At 38.0% G+C, this 24,953-nt stretch overlaps 3 protein-coding genes across 4 annotated transcripts in view; 1 reads left to right on the top strand and 2 right to left on the bottom strand.

Annotated features, from left to right (window-relative positions):
- nkd2b (NKD inhibitor of WNT signaling pathway 2b) overlaps positions 1-1,079 on the bottom strand; it is a 31,645-nt gene extending 30,566 nt beyond the window's left edge. The window contains exons 1-3 of one of the 2 annotated variants that reach the window (XM_053487511.1): positions 781-1,079; positions 662-688; positions 475-563 (exon numbers count right to left, since the gene is read on the bottom strand). In XM_053487511.1, coding sequence (XP_053343486.1) covers positions 475-563; positions 662-688; positions 781-805 — 141 coding nt within the window. In that variant the 5' untranslated portion in view covers positions 806-1,079. The remainder of the gene's footprint in view (positions 1-474; positions 564-661; positions 689-780) is intronic. The other variant, XM_053487512.1, reaches the window with a different exon arrangement.
- An 8,119-nt stretch (positions 1,080-9,198) lies between these two features.
- Positions 9,199-23,498, bottom strand: LOC128513974 (pachytene checkpoint protein 2 homolog). Its single transcript, XM_053487566.1, has 15 exons — positions 23,421-23,498; positions 21,999-22,109; positions 20,540-20,690; positions 18,989-19,115; positions 17,867-17,922; positions 17,662-17,752; positions 15,437-15,509; positions 15,281-15,344; positions 15,115-15,201; positions 14,661-14,767; positions 13,184-13,337; positions 12,963-13,075; positions 9,746-9,815; positions 9,538-9,653; positions 9,199-9,438 (listed from the first exon to the last, which is right to left on the bottom strand). Exons 2-14 carry the CDS (start codon positions 22,106-22,108, stop codon positions 9,558-9,560), a joined length of 1,299 nt encoding a protein of 432 aa, XP_053343541.1. The 5' UTR covers position 22,109; positions 23,421-23,498; the 3' UTR covers positions 9,199-9,438; positions 9,538-9,557.
- Positions 23,499-23,500: 2 nt separating this feature from the next.
- Positions 23,501-24,953, top strand: part of brd9 (bromodomain containing 9) — a 29,768-nt gene continuing 28,315 nt past the window's right edge. Inside the window, exon 1 of the mRNA XM_053487563.1 lies at positions 23,501-23,672. Coding sequence (XP_053343538.1) covers positions 23,621-23,672 — 52 coding nt within the window. The 5' untranslated portion in view covers positions 23,501-23,620. The remainder of the gene's footprint in view (positions 23,673-24,953) is intronic.

Genomic DNA, 24,953 nt, shown 5'->3' with positions numbered 1-24,953 from the left:
AGAGAGTTCCTAAAATTAATAGAAATACCCAAGATTAAAAAGAGACAATCCTTGAGCTATATTGTCCCAATGTATTGGAAGAGATGCTTCAGCATCTAAAACCTTCTTCCATGGAAGTGGAAACAGAAAAAAATCCCAATAAGATAAAACGTACACCTCAAATGACAAGAGATTTCCTAATATTAGCAGAAATAGCCAGGTGTGAACAGAAAAACAGAAACATCCCATTCATGTTGAAATATCCTAATGTGAACAGGAAAATACCGATATTGTAAGAGATGCTTCAGCATCTGACTGAAACCCTTTTCCACTGAAGTTTAAACAGAAACAAAAAATCCCCAAATAAGCTAAAACATGAACCTCAGGTGAACAGAGTGAAACCTTTTATGAACAGAAACACCGTATCCAAGTGTGAACAGAAAAAAACGGACCAATTTAAAACGTGATGAAATATCGGAAACATACCGACTTTACCTGAATGTGCCGTGTTTTGTGCTCGGACGTCTCACTTGTGTCTCCTGCTCCTCTTTTTGAAAGAAAGCCACTGACTACAAAACTGTCTCCTGAAAAAAGGAGTTAAATTATTTATTTATTTATTTTCATCCTTTATAACTTGTTTGGTTGAAAGACATACATCCATAGTTATACATGTTAGACTCACCTTCAGGGTTTTCTCTTCTTTTACAGGCTGTAAGAGATGGTGTGTGAGCGTTATTGGGGAGTTATTTATTTGTTTGCTTGATTATTAACACTGCATTTATATAGGTTGAATTAACTCACCGTGCTTGGAATGAAGTTTACCCATTTTTTAAATAAAATAAATATTTACTCCTCGTTAAGTAATAATCCTTGAGTCTTTCCGCTTTGAGATGTTTAACATTATGTTCCAAAGACCAAATAAAAATTCAATAAAAAATAAAAACTCCAATGTTTATCCAAAGACGTGTCTTAAACTTAAGTACATTTTAAGCAACTTTTTTTATGTAAAAAAATACAATTATAGACCAAAACGAGCTCCACTAAATACAGACACATATATCCCCTGTCCTCTCCGGCGCTCCTCTGTCGCTCCTAATGTCCGAGAAGCTCCAAAGCGCAACATGCGGAGGCTGAAACACAGGCTTAATGCCAAATAACCATTAATTAAACATAAAAGTGCACTACATAGGGAGCGCGTGGCCTTAGTTCACTGCTGAAAGTAGTGCACATGAATATGAGGTGAGGAGTTATTTGAAGTGCGCCCTCTGATCTCGCGGATTAACACCCCGCCCCCAACACAGCCAAAGGAACAATGGGCTCCGATTGGCTAAAGCAAGAGTGCGCGCTGAAGCACGCAGAGCCCCCCAGGTGGCGTCTCACGCGCTCTCCCTGTGATTAAAAGAGTTTGCGTTCGAATGTTTTTTAGGGACATCAAAGGATCTTATTGAAATGTAAAAAATCAAAGAATTATTTGTTTTTAAATTATTATTAACAATTGTATAAGTGTAACTGTTTAGATTTTTTTGTTACATTTTGTGATATATTATTTGTACAATTGTTAAACAATTTTTTTTCATTTTTTCTCATCTCCATTTTTAACTAAAAGATTTCTCTTATTAATACCTGCTAAGGTGGTATGACTGCTTAGTGGTTAGCAATGTTGCCTCGCACCTCGAACAGAGTACGGGTTCGATTCCCGTCTCCGGGGTCTGTGTGCATGGGGTTTGCATGCTCTTCCTGTGCTTGGTGGGCTTCCTCCCACAGTCCAAAGACATGCAGATTAGACTAAATGGTGTTCCCTAATTGCCTGGAGTGTGTGAATGAGTGTTTGCCCTGCAATGGATTGGCACCCTGTCCAGGGTGCCCCTAGTCTTGTTCCTCTAGTTTTCTAAAATATGCTCCAGGCCCCTGCGACCATATACACAGCCTATAAAAAAAATTATGAATTAATTAATAATACCTGGCTGGAATTATAGTATAATAGTAATAATATTGGCTCCCTAAACATTGGAGGATTGTAAGAAGCAGCAGCGAGTTAACTGCACACTTGATTCATAGGTAATGATTTGTAATCGCAGGCATCAGAGTTTCAAAACTCAGCCATATCACAACTAAAAAATAATAATTATTAATATGAATAACAATTAATATCCGTTATCAGTAATATCTAAGTTAAACCAATTTAAACCCAAGTAAAATCCTCCACTTTATGAATCATAGTTAGTGCTGTGGCCTGGCACCTCCAGAGTTGCGGGTTCGATTTCTGCCTCGGTCTGTGTGCATGGAATTCGCTTGGTGGGTTTCCTCCTACCACACTTCAAAAACATGCAAATTAGGCTAATCGTTGTTCCCAAATTGCATGTCGTCCAGCGTGTACCCCGCCTTGTGCCCTAAGGCCGCTCGCGACCCTGTATGCAGGTTAAACGGTATAGACAGTGAGTGAGATGGACCTATAGTACTAATGTACTTAATAAAGTAAACAAAAAACTCCACAGGTTGTGTTGTTACAGAAAGAAATACTGTAGGTCACTGCTAAGCAGTTACTACCTCTAAGTTCTTTATTATGCAATAACATATGTTAAAGCAAATGTTTTATTCCCGTTTCTCCAATTCAATTAACTATTAACTAAGATTACTTTAAGATATACTCTAATAACACTAAGATCAATTTTATCTTTGATTACAGCACACAATGCGATTTCCAATTTATGCGTGAACAGGTTTCCTCATGCTTCCAGAAGCAACCTTTCACAATATGCGTCTTGGCATCTGCCTGTCCCATCAGGGAAGAAAATCTGTATAGATGTGATAACCTGAACATCCGGCACATTCAGGTAATTAGCTGAATTAATTGTAATGCCATATAACATTGCTGAGTCTAGTCATGAAGCAACTTCAGATTATAACGCTGCCTCCAGAGGCTTGTACAGTTGTCACTATGCATGATGGATGCATCGCTTTCTGCGCTTCTCTTCTTACTCTGATGCACCCAACACTTTGGAAGAGGGTCAATCTGGATTTGTCAGACCACATGACCCTTTTCCTTTGCTGTAATCTTTATGCTCTCTTGCAAATTGAAACTTTTTTTCTGATTAGACTCTTTTGGCCACACAGCTGTTTTTAGTTCCAATCTCATGTAATGTGTCATATTGTGTATGTGTGTGTGTGTATGAAATATGCTCTTACTCTCACTATTAAACATAGCTATGGTTTTTACTGTTGATGTTCTTACCATGCAACTTCTCTAAGTGTTTAAGTGATCTCCATTCATAATATTTTTCCGACCACATTTCTTCCACAAAGTTCTTAGTCCGAGACTATTCTTCCAGGTTTTAATAATATGTTAAAGAATTTTTAACCCAGTTTCAGTAATTGTAAAAATAGTCATGTAAACATGTCTTTAGCTGTTTTCTTTGCTTGACGCAGATCAATAATTTGAGCCCTTCTGAAATGGTGACAGGCGGTGTATGATGCTGATGTCTATGTCCATAGTGTCGATAAATAGTCAAAGAGTTTCAAAACTATATTATCATCCATGTGACTTCTAATGTATAACTGTAAATGTTTGGCCCAAATCCCAGCCTTTAACTGTGATATCAAGCTGTGTTCAGGGAAAAATGTGATTTTGGCTTCACAACAGCCACAAAACCAGATGTCTGTTTGAGACAAAAAACTATTTGACAATAATTCAATTCAAGTTTTCACAAAGGATGTTAAAGTGTGTTTAAATTTTTTTTGGGGTGCCCCTCTGTATTATATGCTTGTGTTATCCTTATTGGTATTATTTCAGCAGATTTCTTTCTAGTAAATAAAGTGAAAACTAAGTTGAACATCTTTGTTCCTAGTTCACGCATGTTCTTCACTTTGCTAGAATCACTCCTCTGCTCGTCCTGTTTTTCCACAATCTTTGTCTCTCACCCGAGTGTAAACCGTCTGCGCAGTCAGTGTGGCTTGCCGTAATGACATATCCAGCTGTGGTTATGATGTTGCGGCTCCTCCGAGGTTACAACCATCTGTCGGTGCTCTGATTTTGTGGATATTACACCACACTTACAGATTCCGCAGATGGAAACAGGCCAGAAGGAGCACTCTGAGAGTCTGGACGCAGCTTTCATGTTTTGCGATCCTGTCCCCTCAGAGAGAAATTAATCAGCCAAAAGTTCCCGTTCCTTTTTGATTTGGTATAATGCTGTAGCATCAAATCCCAAGCCTTTGCACCTTGAACATATTCCCCAAGTTCACTCACCTGTCATTTTACGTATCCTATATTGGCAGGTAGAGTGACGTTTCACTGCTCGGGGCCAGGTACCTGGGTGACGGTTGAGAAGACAAACATGATAGTGTTTGTTTTGTTTAAAACTTTGCTGACAATTTCAAACCACAAGGGAATGTGATCAAACATCCAACAATAAGGTCTTTGATTCACCATCCTTTTTCCTCCACCCTTCCTTGAGCAGTTGCGAATAAACAGCTGCCTGATGATTCGGGCGAAGTCAAGAGCGAAGAAACGCCTCTAGACATCTCAATCATGGCGTTATTTATCTCTCTGTCATCTTTGCCTTCGCCTTAGTGGAAGTGTTGTTGTTGTTTTTTTAAAACACTTCATGTAAGTGTCTGAACCAACACAGAGAAAGAGTCATTACTGAAAAATGTTTGAAATGCTAAGATGGTTCAAATGTGTCGTCATGGTTAAAATGAGCAGGTCATGCAACTTTGAAAAGACTGTAAAAAAATGTAAAGTGTCCAGATGCACTGGCCCTGGAGCAGAGAGGGTTAAGGGCTTCGTTCAAGACCATAACAGTACCAGCTTGTTCGTACTGGGACTTAAACCACTAACCTTCTGATCAGTAGCGCTGAGGCTTAACCTCAGAGCCATGTCTGTGCCCTTAATGGCAATAACAGTCTCTCGTCTAGACACTTCTTGTTGTGTAGACTGTTCCAGAGAAGTATATATCTTCACCAAAAATCACCTGACGAAAACGAATAAAACTGAATTTTGCAACACAGACATCATTATAGGCATAGTAGCATTTTCAGAATAAGCTAAATAATTATACTTTTAACAGAAATTACAGCAGGCATAAAACCTTCTGGACTTACTGTAATATAGGAGGTGAGACAACAAATGACATGAATTAAGTAACAATGATTATCATATATATACCAGTTAAGTGGTGACAGGATCATCTGGCCCAATCCCACAAAAAAGTCAATGTAGCATAAACAGCCAAAAGTTCACACCATCCACGATAGAAAGCGCAGCACGTCCCAGCCTGGACGAACAAGTCTAATCCACGGAGACCCCACCCCGCATCCCATAGCACCCGCCAGTAACATCTCGGTGGAAGACATCACGAAACCCTCGAGGCCAAAGCTGCCCCAGTAACACAAAGGCAACCAAAAAACCTAGGTGCTAAATGTATTATTAGCTTAATGTAAGTAAAGAAAAACAAATATTATTCTGTTAAAAAAATAGCAGTGTGGAGTTCAATAAGAGAGGTGAAAAACAGGTGTCAAACAAGTTCCCCTTATTTAAGGATAATGCAGAAAAGGTTGTCCTGTGCATTTCTCTCTAAAAATCAGAATAAAATGGGTCGTTCAGACATTGTTCGAAGAACAGCGTACTTTGATTCAAAAGTTGATTAGAGATGGGAAAACATACAAAGAAGTGCAGAAAAAGATAGGCTGCTCTGCTAAAATGATACCAAATCATTTTTATGCTTTAAAACGGAGACCAAAACCAGAAAGACGTGGAAGAAAACGGAAAACTAGCATTCGAATGGATCGAAGAATAACAAAATTTACTCAAAGAAGATCTAAAGTTACCTGTTAGTACTGCTACTATTAGAAGATGGCTATGTGAAGCCAAGCTATCAGCAAGAAGTCCTCCGCAAAGTCCCATTGTTAAAAAAAAAAATGTGCTGAAGAGGCTACAGTTCGCCAAAATGGCCTAAAAAGAAATTGTGCAAGATTTTGTGGACTGATGAAAGTAAGATTGTTTTTTTTGGGTCTAGAGGCCGCAGACAGTTTGTCAGGCCCCCAAACACTGAATTCAAGCCACAGTACACTGTGAAGACAGTAAAGCATGAAGGCACAAGCATCATGATATAGGGAAGCTTCTCGTACTGTGGTGTTGGGCCTATTTAATACATTTCATGGATCAATTTAAGTACATGAGAATACTTAAACAGGTCACGTTGCCTTATGCCGAAGAGGAAATGCCCTTGAAATGGGTGTTTTAACAAGACAGCGGCCCCAAACACACCAGTAAGCGAGCAGCATCTTGGTTCCAGACCAACAAGATTGACGTTATGGAGTGTCCAGCCCAATCCCCAGACCCTAATCCAATAGAAAAGTTGTGGGCTGACATTAAAAAAGCTGTTCCTGAGGCAAAACAAAGAAATGGAGAGGAATTGTGGCATATAGTACAATTGTCACAGATGTGAAGCAGTTCTTAGAAACCATGGCTATACAACTAAATATTAGTTTAAAGATACACAAGAAAGATTAAACTTCAAGCATTTTTGTTTAAATGGTAAAATGGTAATCACTTTGTAAAGATGAGTGATGCTATTTTTTTATAGTAGTTTTTCTTTACATTACATTAATAATACATTTAGCACATTTTTCTTCATGTTGTAGTTCCGAATAGAATGTGCAGGGTGTCCAATGCATTTATGTTATTTCAATTAAAAGTTATTTTATGGATATGGAGATTTACTCACATTTTTTAACACACTGCTATTATTTTGAACACCACTGTATAAAATAAAAATAAAAATGTAAATACTTAATTTTTTGCTACCTGTGATATATATGATAATATCACTATTGCTGACACAGTGGCTTAATAGGTCCTCCAGGTCCTGGGCTCGTTTCCCGCGTCGGGTCAGTGTGCGTTGTGTGCTTGGTGGGTTTTCTCTGGGTTCTTTGGTTTCCTTCCACAGTCCAAAGACATACAAATTGGGGCAACTGGTGTTCACAAATTGCCTGTAGTGTGTAAATGTTGACCGGAGGTCATAGATAAATAGATAGACATAGATATTTTAGATTTCAGAAAGTGTGACAAAATTGGGCTTTTCTCATCTTGTTTTTTTTCCCCCATGTAAAGTCCAGATGAGATAGAAATGTAGTAAACATTAGCACATGCACAAACATACATTTGCACTTTACGTTCCCTTGTCACTATCTTCTATATAGTACTTAGGTATTTATTGTTAATTCATAATTTTTTTTCCCAGCAAGTCAGCTGATTGTGTCTTAGTCAGCAAGTTTCGTTTCACTGTGTACTGAACTGTATATGGTTGAAATGACAATAAAAGCCTACTTGACTTGACTTTGATTCAATTTGCCGCGGTCACACCCCTGCATAATGGACATAAACCAAACAGATTTTGTTTTTAGAGTGAATGCTGTGATCTAGCAGGTGAAAATGGGCCAGAAGGAGCAAACTGAAGTTTTCGATCCTGATTTAAGCAGTGTCCACTCGAAGAAATTTTTTTTGGCACAATTCCCACATACACACACTTTAATCCTCAATTACCGAACCACTAACCTCAGCTCCTTGGCCACATCCATAATGTGACATCTGGAATATACTGTATACACATACGAATTCCAGCTGTCACACTATCTAGGATGCACACATGGTGTCGCTTATGTTGCAAAGGAAAAAGCAGAGAAATCTGTAATGTCAAAATACTCATTTAAAGAATGAAAAATACAGTAATTTTAACACAGATGCTATAATTTGTGAATCCAAATTGCACAGAAAATGAACACATTTCATGTTACAACAGTCTGTAGTTTTCAAAACTCCGTAACTATAGGGCAGTGTTTTCGCTCAATGGTTAAGGATCAGGTTTACTGACCAGAAGATCAGGGGGTTTAACCCTCAACAAGGTCCTTACTGGCGCCAAGGCCCCTTGGGCAAGGCACAAACCAGCTCTACTCCAAGAGCACTGTATCACGACTGACCCTGCCCTCTGGGAAATTACAAGAATAGAATTTCACCATGCTGTAATTTATATGTGACGAATAAAGGCTTCCTCTATACACATGGTTTCAGCATGTCGTGAAAGGCTTTATCCAGCCACAACACATTTTATCTGAACTTCCTAAACCATTCCTAAAAGATGGTTACATCCATGATTTGCGTATTTCTATTAACCTGCTTGGTAAAGAGTCTGGAAGATATCTCGAGCATATTTGTACCACAGTGAACTTAAAATAGACTGGATGCAGTGTGTAGAGTGAGAAATGTAAGCCTGGCCTCATTAGCAATTCTGGAAATTAAAGATGCTAAAGGAAACTAAATCCACGCTCATAGCCATATGACAAAGTATTACATCACGATTCCTTAAGTCTCATCGATCATAAATGATGAATATAATTTATATACGTTTGCAGAAAAATTTCCAGCTATACAAGTAGCATTTTATTTAATTGTAATAAAAAAAAATACTTATGATTACATATTTAATAAACTTTTATTCGGCGGCTCCCGTTAAGGGGTCCACTTTGTGATCCGCACACAACTCGACACAGGTTTTACCCCGATTGTCCTTCCTGACACAAACCTCCCATTTTATACAAGCATGCAGTGGTACTGGGTTTGGCAACTCACAGAGATCCTTAGATCCTCAAATCAACAACCTAGAGCCTTAGCTACCACTCCCCGTTGACAAAAATGTTTTTTTTTTTTTCCCCAAAAAAATATAGAACAGAAAAGGGCAGCACGATGGCTTAGTGGTTAGCACTGTCTTCTTCACCCTCAGGGTCCAGGCTCGATTCCCGGCTCTGTGTGCATGGAGTTTCCACATTCTCCCCGTGCTTGGTGGGTTTCCTCCGGGTAATCAGGTCTCCTCCCATAGTCCAAAGACGTGCAAATTAGGCATTCCCAAATTGTCCATAGTGTGTGAATGAGTGCATGTGTGTGCCCTGTGATAGATGTAGAGTGTACTCTGCCTCGTGCCCCAAGTCTCCTGGGATAGGCTTCAGACCCCCCCCTCCCCCTCCCCCCCATGGCCCTGTATACAGTATAAAGCGGTATACATAACCTATACAATTAAAGATTAAAAGCAAACTTTTTACATCACATCCCAAACTTTATGAACAACAACTATAATATTAAGAGTTGTAGTTATCAAAAAAGGCCATGGTATATAATAAAGTTATATTTCATACTTACAGTATAATGTAGGTTTTTAATTATAAGTAGGCCATCTAGTGGTGATCTGTTGAATTCCAGAGATTTTGTTTGTTTGTTTTTAGCACAGTTTAATTGACATTTTTTTAAATACACATAAAATCACAAAACATTATTTGTTTACACACAACAACACAGTCAACAAACTCACAAGAAGACCAACAACTTGAACTTGTAAAAACCAAACTCGTCACATTGTCCTTTTTAAAAATCAATTCTGCTCAAAGTGCTTTTCAGGAGTCAATACTAAGCTGAAAAAAGAAGCATCAAACAGAGTCATTAAAGATCAGTAAATAATAACAATGACAAGATATAGTGATGGATTGAACAGTGATGGATTAGATGCGTACCATTAGTCAGCAGCTTACACTCATACACAGTTAACTAGCTTCTTCTGTTGCTTTATTTGGTGAGCCACAGCCTTGTCCATGGCGCTAAGGAAATTCTCTAGGGTCATCACAGATGTCTGGAAACAAAGCAGAGTACATCAGAGCTGGTTTAGTTAATAGAGATCCCAGTAAATTGCATTACATTAGAGTTGGCTGTGAAGCGAAATACCTTTGCGTAGAGTGCATGTGCCAGGAAGGGAATTTTCCTTAAGGTACGACCGCTAAAGCCAACGCTCTTCCTGTTGACATCAATTGACAAGTTATTATTTTTTATTTCTGGAAAAAACAAAAAAACATGCTTTTACGTTTAATTTCAGCAGATAAGATTGAACAAACTCGGGTCATTTACCACTTTATCGTTATTTTACTGCAGGTTTTTTAATAGAGTTGTCTTTGTATGTGCATCAATAAATACAAGGGTGAGTCGAAAATAATGCGCTCGTTGTATTTATTAGAAAAAAAATTTTTTTTTAAATAACCTTCTTGCTTTTCAGTACACTATGTATCTGTCAACAAGCTTTCGTATTCCCTCATTAAAAATATTTGAGGTTGAGCTAAAGAACCACTGTCGTGACATTCATCAGAAATGAATATTTGTTCTCGTATGGCTGCTTCCGAGTGGCGCAGTGGTAAAATGCTGGCCCATCATCCGGAGATCGCAAGTTTGATTCCCGGGTGATGCTGTAACATCTTGCAGCCGGAGGTCTAGAGAGAGCTGATTGGCCGAGCTCTCTCACATGGGAGGAATTAATGGTCCCACATTAATCACAGGTCTACAGCCAATCAGGGGTGTCTGTAAGCGCTGTCTGTGAGTGCGTTATGCCGCCCCCAGCAGTGCCTGAGCGAGCAGTTTCGAAAAAGGTGCAGTCGGCTGGCGTCACGTGGTTCTGAGGAGACACGTGATAGTCTTCGGCCCTTCCGACTGAGTGGTGGTAGTAGCCTTAATGTGGGAGTGCCCCTAGTGACGGGGAGGAATTGGACACGACTAAATTAGGAAAAAAATCATTGCAAAACCTTTTTTTTTTTTTTTTTTTTAAAGTGTGCGTGCATCGTCATGCAAGATCATAATCGCATGGATAGCGGTCCTCTGCGTTTAATCCACACTATTCGCACAGGATTTGTATTACAGTGGAACTTTGACCTGCATCTTTCCTTTAAAAAACAAAGTTAAAATAAATCCTGACAGATAAGTGTTTTGTGTGTGTGAATTTAAAGTAAGCTCCCCTCTCCCCCTTCTCTTCTTACACTGTTACTCTTCCTCCACTCTTTAAATACACGCGTGCACAATGGAAACATTGTTTTATCGGAAACATAAACAAGAAATCTTTCTAATGACACTCGATTAAGCAGCACACTAATGGAATCACTGCTGTAAAGTAAAAAATAAAACAAATAAACCTGCACTTTACCTTTAAAAAGAATCGCAACAGAACAGTGTTTCTGTGTAGAGCAGAGAGAAAGTGCATGTGTGAAGGTAAAAGTAGCAGGGAGAGAAAATGGATCTTTAACCTCTCTAATGAGACTTTCTTTTGCTTTACACGTGCCCACACGTGTGTTATAATAAACAGTACATGTGCGCTGTACACACACGCATACAGACACAAAATAAAATGTTTTACACACACACACACACGATCACAGTGTTGTTATAGTAAACAGTACACGCATGCACGAATGTTGACTATACCAGTAAGAGACGCGCACTAAGACTAAGCAGGGGAGACGATTTAAACACAATTCCGCAGCATGTGAAAAAACGTTCCGTTGTGATCACGTGATGCTGGGCGTCAAAACAAGAAGCGCATGCGTGATACATGATACTTGGTACTCGTAAACCAAGACTTGTTCGTTTTCCAAGTCAAAATTAATTAAAAATCTTTGCTCATCTCGTGGAACACTCGCAAACCGCGCTACTCACAATTCGAGGTTTTACTGTACCTGGAAATTATCACTAATCATCCGTAATAATTGCGAAGGTTTTCTGCGATATTAATAACGTGTAAATCAGCCATGTCTGTAATTTAAAAAAGTAAATCCCCCCATAATAACCTACTATATTACGATTAGATTAGATTAGATATTGTCTAGAACTTTATTGTCACTGCACATGTAGGTACAAGGCAACGAAATACAGTATATAAATCAAGGCCTCTCTGGAGTGCTTTGAAAGTATATTTGGTGCTGGGTCATATCGCTCTACACCATATAACAATACAATATGCATGAAGAGAAAACTGCAACCAAAAGCAACAAGAATGATTAGATGGATGACATATATAGCAGCACGGGGGTAAAGAACAGTTTTCTGTTTATGGCTACGTTTACACTGCAGGTCTCGATGCCCAATTCTGATTTGTTGCCTATACGTATCTGATTTTTTTCACGGTCTGTTTAAGAATGATGTCTTTCAACTATGACTCATATCCGATACACGTGTTTACACTTTCCATACCATCTGAAACATTGCGCATACTTAAAGGGAGGTTCTTGCGCTACAAACTAGGCAAGAAAGACGAAGGTGAAGTATGCTTGACGCTCTGCGATATATGCAAAGTTCGCGAAACGTCACCATGGTTTTAAAACGAGAAAAAAAACGGCATAATTGCAGCCTGCGCATATGCTTAATTCAACAAACACTGACTTTTTAATGGTATTTGGTGGTGGTTGGGGGGGGTGGGGGCTAGGTGCTTTTCCATGTCACCTGCGATGTTATAATTCCCCAAGCACTTCCACCAGAGAACAACATTACGGCCTTAAAACACAAAAAAGTTTTAATGATGTAAAGAACACAATGACACAACAATCACATTTGCACATATCCGATTTATTTCCACATATGAAGGAGGCCTGAAACCGATCTACGAAATATCGGAATGCATGCGTTTTTTTCCTGTTTACACGGACATAGAACATATCCGATATGTGTCACATATGAGCAAAAAATCGGAATTGGGTCACATTGTAACGTAGCCTATATCATACAGCTAGACCTATAATGACAAGTGTTTTTAAGTCAGTAAATTTGAGTAAAATCTCAGCAAATGCACAATACGAAATTCAGATGTGGTAAGGGGCTGTGGGGGTCCCAAGATATTACTACTTCTGTGCGAATAGGACCTTAAACTCAGTCCTGTTGAAGTTAGAATTATGTGACAATCGGAGACCAGCAACATAATCACATCTCCGGTTTTCTCTCAAACCACTACTACAACCAGTGTTATCGGTTTAGTTACCGAAAGGTTTTATCATCGGTTTGGTTAAATCTAATCTCCATACGTATGGACTCGTCACGAGGGTCAGGAGGTAAAGGCACCAGTACACTGAAAGGCAGCAGTTAAACTGAATCTGTAAACCCAAGATTGACAGATAATCGGTTGAGGACTCACTCTGCGATCTCCTGCAGACACAGACTGAGCTTGGTCACTTCACTCTCGATGTAATCCAAAGTACTGAGCTCCACGAGGTTCAGCAGCTGCTGCCGTGGGTAAATGATCTGTCGCTGGATGGGGAAAAAATTTAATAATGTAAAGTGTAGTTACCCATAAACAGATATCAAACACTAATATAACAAAAATTTTTTTAATGCTACTCTTCAAACAACATGCACCTTCATGAGCTCCTCCAGACACGACAGGTAGATGTTAAAGATGGCCTGGGCACTCGGCAAGCCGATATACTGTTTTATATCCGCCCTGTCCACGAAGGCCAGGTCGATCTTCTGAGTGACGTTTGAGGTAGTGAGGATCACCACGTTCGGGTGTCTGTACGCCACAAGAGAGAATTATTTAATGCTTCTAGTTTTAGACTATTCATCTCAACTACTTTGAGACAAAGTTAACACACTGTTTTATAATTTTATCAAAACAAGTATTCCACACCATTTCTCAGACCAAAAAAATAATAAATTATATAGCAGTAAATAAGAGATATACACTAAAAACACTCTCTCTCTCTTTCTCTCTCTCAATCGTTTGGTCTGTGGCTCAGTTTCTCATTCTGTCCGACTCTTTTTTTCAGGTCTTTCTCACTCTGTGACTCTCCCTCCTTCTTTTCCACCACTGTCTCTTTCTCTCCGTGTGTCCTTCAAGCACTAATCTTTTTGCCAGTTTCTATCTCTCTCTTCCTCATTCCCTCCCTGGATCACCATCTTTCACACTTTCTTTCTCTCTCTTCCCCTGACAGATCTCTCACTCCATCTCCCTCACTCCTTTTCCTCTCCCTCACTCCTTTTCCTCTCTCTCTCTCTCTCTCTCTCTCTCTCACTCCTTTTCCTCTCTCTCTCTCTCTCTCTCTCTCTCACTCCTTTTCCTCTCTCTCTCTCTCTCTCTCTCACTCCTTTTCCTCTCTCTCTCTCACTCCTTTTCCTCTCTCTCTCTCTCACTCCTTTTCCTCTCTCTCTCTCACTCCTTTTCCTCTCTCTCTCTCCTTTTCCTCTCTCTCTCTCTCACTCCTTTTCCTCTCTCTCTCTCACTCCTTTTCCTCTCTCTCTCTCTCTCTCTCTCTCACTCCTTTTCCTCTCTCTCTCTCTCACTCCTTTTCCTCTCTCTCTCTCTCACTCCTTTTCCTCTCTCTCTCTCTCACTCCTTTTCCTCTCTCTCTCTCTCTCTCTCTCTCCTTTTTCTCTCTCTCTCTCTCTCCTTTTCCTCTCTCTCTCTCTCTCTCTCACTCCTTTTCCTCTCTCTTTCTCTCTCTCTCTCACTCCTTTCCTCTCTCTCTCTCTCTCTCTCTCACTCCTTTTCCTCTCTCTCTCTCTCTCACTCCTTTTCCTCTCTCTCTCTCTCTCTCTCACTCCTTTTCCTCTCTCTCTCTCTCTCACTCCTTTTCCTCTCTCTCTCTCTCTCTCACTCCTTTTCCTCTCTCTCTCTCTCTCTCTCACTCACTCCTTTTCCTCTCTCTCTCTCTCCTTTTCCTCTCTCTCTCTCTCTCCTTTTCCTCTCTCTCTCTCTCTCCTTTTCCTCTCTCTCTCTCTCTCTCACTCCTTTTCCTCTCTCTCTCTCTCTCACTCCTTTTCCTCTCTCTCTCTCACTCCTTTTCCTTTTCCTCTCTCTCTCTCTCTTACTCCTTTTCCACACACACACACACACCGTTTGATCTGGTCAAGCTGGGTAAGGACAGAGTTGACCACTCGGATGGCATCTGATGGTTCGGTTCCAGCCTGAGAGGCGTTTCTGGCTGCAGTAAGACTCTCCACCTGCACACATACACCACAGCGTTCAACCACATCTGATAAATGCAGCTAATAATGATAATAAATTACACCGCTCCGGCAACTGTATAATAGCACATACTGTATAATTATCTTGAAAACATCACTGGAAGGCATTTAGAGTTTATATGACATTTTTATTGTTTAAATAAACAAGACTCTTTTGTCCTACTACTTTAATAAACCTCAGGAAGATTTTCAACGATGTACGGGTACAAAGACCAAACCCACTTGCACACACACACTTAACAGGTGCAAACATGCGCAGGTTACCTGCCAAATATGAAAGAGTCAATCATGTCTAATCAGAACATTAACAGAATCAAGTTTACCTCATCAATGAGGACAAAAACAAGCGCCTCTCGCTCATCGATCAGCTCTTGAATCTTCTGGAACATCTTTGTGACGAGTTTTCCGCTCTGCAAAACACAAAGCAAGTGTTATTTTACCCAACAGTGTGTGATTTTAATCATTTCATTGACCAGTAACTAATTTTACCTCTGAAAACCATTTTGAGAACAAACTGTGGCTGTTGATTTCGACAAACTGTCCGTAGGAATATCTGTGGAAATGAACACACAAACGTCGAATCGGACAATAAACAGGTGAGGTGTGTTCGTATGTCAGCTTTCTTTTTGAAGTAGATCTCCTGACCTTTCTGAGAGTCTGATGGCAAGTTTCTGTGCCAGGGCTTTACACAGCGACGTCTTTCCTGTTCCTGGCGGCCCTGCAGGATTCACAATGATCGTTTAGCCAAGAAAATAAATCTGTCTTCAGTCATCCTACCTCCCTCACTCTCTATCCATCCATCCATCAGATTGTGTCCAAATACAAAATTCCTCTATTTCTATCTGTGTGTTAACCACTCGCTCTTTTATTCCATATATTCATCCATATGCCTGTCTCTACTCATGCATTTATCTACTATATCCATCCGTCTGTATAAACACCTATTTATCGATCAATCATTCTATCCCTCCATCTGTGGTTAATTTTTCTATCTTTAAATGCATGTCCAGGTCTATGTCTACGTATCTAGATAATAAGATGAGATTTAAGAATAAAAACAGCACTGTCTAGAAAATGGTTCCTTTAAATTATAAATGTTTTTAAGCATTATTCGCAACAGAAGTAAATTCAGGGCTTTGCCTTTTCACCTTTAAATGATTTATATGGTATACACACAAGTATTAGCTTTTCATCAACATACAGACACATTTGTTTGTTATCTAAAATATACATCATTTAGATATGATCTCATTAGTACTTAATTATTGCTAATTTTCTACCTAAAAATTTTTCATTGACACGTCTCTGCAAAGAGAATTAAAACTCAACTAATTTCATGATGCACACTATTTACGGGAACAATATTATTATGAAAACTATTCAATTTGTATAGTTATTCTTTTAGTATCATGATTTTATAGATATCCAAAATGTATTACTATTATTGTTAATAATAATAATAAGCAAAAAAGTTAACTCAGCATTAACTTTCATCCAATCAAAGTGGATGCCACGCTGCCTGCAAATGTGTGAATAGGCTAGAGTGCGCCATCTATAGGATTACAGCAGAACGGCAACATTTTACCGCCTCAAAAGAATAGGCAAAAGAAATTGGGTCGTATTCAGTATAATTGTTTGGAGGTTTTTTTTTTTCTTAGAACAATGAATTTTTATGGCATTACATTTTTAAACACTAAACACATTGAAAGACTCCACTTTTCCTCCAAACTCTGTGAGCAAATTAGACTTAAGTGCTAAAACACAGCGAGCCCAAATCAAATCTTAAAAATCCTTACAGCGATTCAGCCCATAAGCTCACGGTCAAGGTGAGTTTTAAGACTTTGGAGACTGCAAAACGTCCCCGTTTCTTTATAATCCTACAGGTGGTGCATTCTGAACTATTTATACATTTTCATCTTGTGTGGTATGGGTGAATTATATGCTGATTTTGTTCAGGAAGAATAGTTCTAGCAAAGGACGGAGATACGCGTTAGTATTAGTTTGTATTATTTAAATGGTGTGCTTTGTTTTTAAGTGCGAAAACTAATGTTATTAGGAACGGGCTACATTTAATTAATCATTACACTTTTTACAGTATAGGTTTAAAAACAATATCAGGGGAAAATGTAATAACGAATTGCGATGTTTATATAATGCAATACTTTATTAATTGAATCGGCACATAGGTATTGTGATAATATCGTATTAGGAGGTGACTATTCTTACCACCAAAGACAGCTTGATTTTGAAAAAATTGAATAAATAAGTAAAAACCTGATCTAGATTATGATGTACATAATCAATCTCAACAAAATGTTTTCTATGTATGATAATCCATCTTTTTTTAAACAACAGAAATCTATTACCACTGAAATTCATGGTGTCGGTATCAAAACCACACATAACACAGTGCCTTACATATAATACATTTGTCCATCTACTCTTCTACTGCACCATAACCTATATCTACATATTCCTATCTCTGTGTATTGATCTATGAACTGTTTTGCGTTTTTATAGTTGCTTTTTACATCCATCTCTTTTCAATCACTGCCTGCTTTTTTACTACTTTTACGATATTTATCCATAAGTACCATCATTAATCTACATGCCTATGTTTTTTTTTGCATCTAAACATTACAAAATACAAAAGGATCCAGCTGTCTATCAATCCCTCTATAGATGTACCTCTTTATATATCTCTCTTTATATCTATGTTTCACACAAGAAAAGAACATCAAAAGATGTCAGCATGTCCTGATTTGTTCGGCCCTAACAAACAAATCATGGCAGATTTCCCACTTGGCCAGATTAACATGCTGACACACTAGAAGGAATATTAATTGCTGAAATGATTTATTCTTCCTCACCGTGAAGCAACACGACACGATTCCATGCAACCAGATTGCTGTCAACGTTTTTGTCAGAAAAGAACATGGCTGTCGAAACATAATCCAAGAGCTGGAGGGCAAAATGAGAAAAACATACTCTAACATTATCATCATCATCATACTTGGAGATTGTTTTTAGATGTTGGTAAAAGGTGTTGCAGAAAGGAACAGTTTTATACAGTACTTGTGTTTTGATTCCTTCCTCATAAACCAGGCTTTCCCAGATCCCGTGGAACTCAGCTGTAAATAAAAACAATCTAAATTTAGTTTCTTGTTTTCTGAATAATACTGGGCAACATGAGATATTATTGATAATTGTGATAAGCTTGTTTCAGAGCAGAATACATAATGCTGTGTGTTTTTTTTAACCAAATAACAGCTAAATATACAGGTAGTCCTCTACTTTGAACGAGAAGCATGTTCGTAAGTCCGATTTGTCCTTAAATCCGACAAAGTGAGTCGTATACGCCTTAAACACAAATATAAAATATAAAGCATGTAAACCAATCCACTTGTCCAAATCTCTGCGCCCTTTCAACAAACTGTCATCATGTGGACAAAAACCGTAACCGCGCCTAAGGAATTGAATCTCACACGTCAAATGTAACAGTATTGTCTCTACGCCTTTAAATCAAGTGGTAAATCCCGGACTTCATTTTGTCTCAGAGCTGTTTTTACTGTATTGGACTGTAAACTCTGTTTCATTAAAGATTTTCCAAAAAATAAGATTATTGACCATCAGGACAGCTGTACAGGATTTTCCTTCTTCGTGCTCCCAGACTGATTTATTGAAACCAGTGAGGCCGACTCGTTTCTTATCTCAGCATGCACACACATATAGAATATAATCTACTAGACCTTGGACATTTTATACATTGACTTACACACTGAAAATATTGTATAATGATTGTAAATATTGGTATCTGGTGCACTGCAGTGTCTACTTTTTCTTTTTGTACAATACACGTGAGCTACTTCCATGATTTGTTCCCGCGGTCCATCCGTAACTGCAGAAATCTGTAACTTGAACGTTCGTAAGTCAGAGACTACCTGTAGTTGGTTAGATGTTGAATCTATTTTTGGACTAATAATTTCATTATCTGCTATGAAAGCATGATAATGAAATTTTCATTATCTTGTTGTACAGAAAGTTACACCCTAAGAACTAAAATGGATGTGGAAGTTCGTAACTTCTGTTTACTTTAATCGTCTCAATCTCCAGTGCAATTCAAACAGGTGTATTAGAGCAGAAAAACAAATGAAAAGTTAAACGAGCTGGGGTTCAGGACATGCAGTGCCACCTTACCTGCTGGCAGGAGCCAGTGATTGGCTGCAGATATCGCCTCCTCCTCCTCCAGGTTTAGCATGCTTGGTCCATCATCACTGAGAGCAAAGATGTGAATGCACAGCTTGCTCGCCTTTAAATCTAACGGCTAGGAACAGAAGGGGGGGGGGATGCATCCAATTACATGAAGGTGAAGAAAGAAAAAAAAAAAAAAAAAACATCTATGCTTAAAAAAAAAAAAAAGAAGTAAAAAATAGTTTGGCGAAGTACCCTGCTACTTTTTTACCAGCACACTCCAAACTCCAAAACTGATTTGCTTGTAACGCGACTCTAATCCTCATCCATTCAATGTACAGTTAAAGTGATAAGAATCAAGTTAAGTTTGAACACACCTTCTAAATCCTTGACCTTTCCTAAATATTTTTTGCTACATTGTAAAACAATACTGAAGGCGTCCAAAATATACAATAATCTCCTTTGAACAGTTGATATTGAGATGTATCTGCTACTTATGCCCAGTACAGCCTTCATAATCTAAGGTGCTGTTTGTTAATTGGTGATTTCTAAGGCTAGTAACTCTGAATGAACAGAGTCTTTATGAGGGACAGTTTCATGATGGTGCTTGATGCGTCAAGTGCAATTGCAAAACCCAAAACTGTTCTTGCAAGAACTCTTCCAGATAGGCTGACCTCTGTGTGTTGGCTGAAATCTGACTATTGTTGTTAGTTAATTTCCAAATGCCCTGTGTGATTTTTCATAGCTTTGGGGAAAAAAAAAATCCAGTTCAGTTCTATTTAAAAAAAATAGAAGAGCATAGTTTGGCACTTCTGTCAATGTTTGAATGGCAAGGAAAAATAGTTTAGAAAACTTTGACAGCGCTGTCTCTGTCATGTAGTGTTGCAAGCCTACTTTCTCATGCCCATATGAATGTCTTTTCTGAGCTGAAGTTTATAACATCGTTTGCATTCATTAAATTTAATTAAATTGTTGTATTTTATTTTCACTAGTGTCACAATTGTTATAAAACACAAATCTGGAAGAGGCTGGCAAGCAAGATACAGAAAGATCAAGAGCAGTACTTCCCCATCTCTGGTACAGAATTTTGGCAAACTATTATACATACTTTAAAAACATGATAAAAACATAGGTACAAACAGTGGTCTTTACATCTTCTATGCTTAAACAAGGAATTAAAAGAAAACTGTGTATAAGATAAAGTCTCAAATGACGGAATAAATAAAACAATTCTGAAATAAGGAATGGGAATTCCTCCACAGAGATGTCAAAGGCAAACGCTTGACTGCAGTTGTTGCCGCCAAGGGTGGCACTACCGGTTATTAGGATTAGGGGGCAATTACTTTTTCACATATGGCCTGGTAGCTTTGGACAACTTTTTTTGCCCTAAATAAAACCATCATTTAAAAACTATGTTTTGTGTTCACTCTGGGTTATTATTGTGTAATATTTTAATTTATTCGATAACCTGTATCATTTGTGTAGAAAAATAAAAAAACTTTTTCAGGGCACTACAAAATAAATAAGAAAAATAAGAAGTTAGATATAATTTCCTGCCTGTGCATCAACGTCGACCACAGATACAGACTCGACATTCCTGGTCAAAAATTCGTCATCAAACTCCGTCCACTTGAAGGATCCCATGACGAGGTTGTGTCGGTCGAGCAGAGCCAAAACATGTGTCCTTACATCAGCCCGCCTCGCCGTGCTGCAGGGATTAAATGAAAGCAAAAAAAAAATATTTTCCCTTCCAATAATAATTACTACAACATACAATATACGGCCAACAGTTTGTGGACACCAGACCAAAAAACCAATATGTTCTCACTGAACATCCCATCGCAACTAACGATTATTTTAATAATCGATTAATCTGTCAATTATTTTTTCCGATTGATCCGTTAAAAAAAAAAAAGCACGAAACGCATTCATTTTCAACCCTTTATTCAAAAACAGAACTAAAATCTTTAAAAATGCACAAACATGTCGCTCCTTGAGCTGTTATAATAATAATAAACTAAAATAAAAATGGACTAACAAAAAACAGACATGTATGTGTCACATCTGCCAAATATATACAGTGGAACCTTGAATAATTCGTTCCTGAAGCGGCTCGTATTCCAAAACACTCGAAAACCAAATTAAATTTTCAAAAACACACTAACGGAATCACTGCTGTAAAATAAAAATAAAACAAATTAACCTGCACTTTACCTTTAAAGAGACGCGCACTAAGACCCAGCAGCCTCCGCTATGTATCTTTCCTCTACCTCTGCTCGTATTTTTTTTCTTTTTTGCTCCGCCCTGTCTATGAGGCGCCGAACTCTGCTAGCGTCAATGCGCGAGACCGAGTGTGTTTACTCCGCTCCGCGGTCAACTTAAGTTTTTTTTTATAATAATCAAATGTCTCCGTGTCACACGACACAACGATTCGTTCTTGCAGCCCTAGTAAATACAGTAATTATTCACCATCTCAAGCCGCGTTTTCCTTTACGGGTGCTTCGTATTGGCTCTACAGCACTAAGAAAAATGTATACAGTATTGGAGAGGTTTTAGCGAACAATTATTAGTTAGGTTTAAAAGAAGAATCTGCGAATGACTGAGGCAGCAAACTCTGAACCGTGACTTCATGGGTCGACTGTATTGATGAGGCCAGACACTGATGGGTGAGGAGGTCTGTGGCACAGTGTCCCAGTTCTGTGGGGCTCTGTAGACCACTTCTACACCATGTCTTCATGGAGCGCGTTGTCATATCAAAACATGTCTGGGCCTCTTAGTTTATATACGGTTGTGCACTTACAGATCTGTGCAAAGGTTTGGGCAAAACTGAAATACGGTTCTGATAATCAAACGTCCACAAACTTTTGGTCATGTATTTGATACAATACATAATTTTACTGGATATAATATTAAAGCATTTATGCAGAGAAAATAGGTATATTGTTTTTCGCGCTGTATTGAAGATGCTTGAGCAATAAAAGCACTTATTTGAACAGTTAATAAGTTTTTTAAATACCTTTGTGATTTAACATGAACCTCGATGTGAACTTCACCTTTATTAGGAACACCGTCCGCACACGGCTGCTGCTGGTGATTCCAGCCTACCTCCATTTTCTCACCGTTCATTCTTTAAAATGGTAGGAATAATTTCAACATCTTTTTTTTTTTTAAAAGAGGATGATGCAAGTTAAATATCAGTAGTAGATAAATCATTTAACATCATTCTTTCTTTAAAAAAATATTTTTAATAAAAACACATTCAGTATTATAAAAAAGGATTTGCCCCTTCCTGATTTTTTTTCCTATTTATTTATTTATTGCATATTTATCACATTTACATGGTTGTGCCAGACCTTTTTCTTCAGGACCTTCTGTTAGAGCACAGAATTCATGGTTCCTACAATTACGGCAAGTCGTCCAGGTCTAGAAGATACACGTTGGATGAAACAAGACACACACCTTCCAAAATATTTGCCCAAAAAAATTAAAGTGTTTTTTTTTTTTTTTTGGCAAATGTGAGACAAAAGCCTTGTGTGTGCTTTTCACCTTTCACACAACTCTGACCTTAACTGAGGCAGGTGAAGTCTGCAGTTCTTTAGATATTGTCCTGTTTTTTTTTGTTTTTTTTTCCAGGATGGGTCATCGTTCTTGGAGTAATTTTGGTAGGCTGGCTACTCCTGTGAGGTTTCACTACTGTTCCAAGTTTTCTCTATTTGTGGTCAATGACACCATCCTGGAGTCCAAAAGTGTTAGAAATGGCTTGGTAACCCTTTTCAGACTGATAAATGTCAATTACGTTGTTTCCCATCTGTTCTTGATTTTCTTTTGATCATGTTGCTTTCTTCTTTTTAGCTTTACTTTGTCAAAGTTCTATTTAGGTGATTCCTTGATTCAACAGGTCTGACAGTAATCATGCCTGAGTGTGGCAGGTGAGATTTAACTCAGCCTCCCAAAAATTACAGTCTATTCATGGGTTAGCAAAGTGGGAACTACAAACCATGTAGGTTTGGAAAGCTTTTTATCCCTTAATAAATTAAATCATTATTTTTTTTTATTAATTTGATTATGTCAAATTAATGTCAAGTGTGATAAATATGCAACCAAAAAAATTAATACTGTTTTCAGCACTGTGCGTGTCATTATAGACAGACACACACTCTTACACTACATTCCCAGAATGATTAGCAGCAAAGCTACTTACCAGACATAGGGACACGATTTTTTTTAAAAAGTTAATATTGAGTTAATTATAAGTTGACTAATAAACACTGTCATGTCTGATTAGTATTTACTCTTAAATTATTATTTAGCCCAAATTTCTTAAACACATAACGACAACAAAATGTTATAATATAGTAACAAAATGAATAAAAATACCGTTAATTTAATACTAAGTATTTACAATCACGTTTTTTTTTAACAACAAAGTTAACTTTACCTCAGGAGCAGCTAAACGGTTTAAACCTCTCAAGCCACGAAAATCCCGCCCAAATATTGACCCGGAAGCGAACTCCGCCCCAACCGGAAAGAATTCCCTGCAGCTGTACTGTTTTTGTTGTTGTTGCTAGTCGTTGAGAAATAAATTTTTGCGTTTTAGCTATTCGTTTATTTTTATACAATTAAGTGAGGTTTATTAAGATGGGAAAGAAGCACAAAAAATACAAACCGGAATGGAGAACTGTGGACGGAGGTGAGTGTGTGACGTTAGCTCGCGCTCCCAGCTAGCTAGCTCGCTGTATTCATTCTACAGCTGTAGATTAGCTAACACTGATGTAAAACATCTATATTAGGCATTTTGGGTTTAAAGGATAGCTTCGTGTATACAGTATACATATGTGGTGTGTTGATGTATTGTGTTTTCTAAATGAGGTTTGAATTGTTAAAATATTACAGAATGACTGAAATCCATAGATCCTCTAACAGGCTGTGTCTCAAATGAACACTTAATGCACTGATAATAATAATAATAATAATAATAATTATTATTATTATTATTATTATTATTATTATTATTATGCAGTCTATTAGGCACTAACGTAGAGAACATGAAGACATTTAGGACTCCTCCACAATGTGGTGCTCAGTTCATGTCTAAAAAATAATCCCACATGCATCCAGAAGCCCTCTGTCACATTTTGAGTCCTGGAGTATACCCATGCCCTCAGGGAAGGGAAAAAATCCATAGATGTGATAACCTGGTCTTTCAGTTTCTTTTACAAAGTTGATGGTTTAGTACTATATTCTAAGTTTTGATAATGTGTTCGAAGGGTTCTTAACCCTGTTCCAGTAATTGAACCTGTATGGGAGGCGAGAAATCTGCATGTATCATATCTGTTCTGAATTTCATGTTTGTGTTAGGATTCAGATCTCAATATATGTAAGACATTGTATATGACATTGTAAGTCTATAAAAATAAGCAGTTTAAATTTTACTTTACATTTCAATAATTTTGATTGTCAATTTTCAGTAACTATGATAAACATGTGGACAGTTTTACCTTTGATGGCCTTGTATAATTCTTTATACTTGTATTAAATACAAACAATAATCTTTAATTAATCTTTAGTGAATTTTAATTTTCACAATGTGAAAGGACTTTGGTTGCTCTGTCTTACCCTGTCATATGTTTGGTCAAATGATACATGTTTTATCTCATAGCCGTGCTTCACATTACTGATTTTTATCAACACATTCTCAGGACATATGAGACAAACTTGTAAGACTAATAAACATATTGATTGGTCCATTTATCTTTTATCAAAAGTGCATCAGGTTCCAGATAGAACTGTCAGTTGGTCCGGATCTGGGCTGCTGCCGCCATTTAGTGATGTCTGATATGTTCCATCCAAGCAACCCCCCTCCTCCCCAAAATGCACAGTGATCTGATTCCCTGATAATTAGATAGATTTTTGCCATGTAATTAGGGCTGGGCAATTAATCGAATTTCGATTTCGGGTCTCAACGATCACA

Source organism: Clarias gariepinus, chromosome 26 (assembly GCF_024256425.1).
Source record: "Clarias gariepinus isolate MV-2021 ecotype Netherlands chromosome 26, CGAR_prim_01v2, whole genome shotgun sequence".
Lineage (NCBI taxonomy): Eukaryota > Metazoa > Chordata > Actinopteri > Siluriformes > Clariidae > Clarias > Clarias gariepinus.
Note: the sequence above shows the minus strand (reverse complement) of the source record. Positions and strands in the feature narration are given on the sequence as shown.

Bases quoted from the DNA above. Each gene is read 5' to 3' on its own strand.
- LOC128513974 (XM_053487566.1), bottom strand. From the start codon at position 22,108: ATGAACGGTGAGAAAATGGAGGTAGGCTGGAATCACCAGCAGCAGCCG. The intron at 20,691-21,998 runs GTATTTAAAAAA...TAATCCCTGCAG, and splicing joins GTTCATGTTAAATCACAAAG to CACGGCGAGGCGGGCTGATG. The intron at 14,768-15,114 runs GTAAACTTGATT...GTATGTGTGCAG, and splicing joins TTTTTGTCCTCATTGATGAG to GTGGAGAGTCTTACTGCAGC.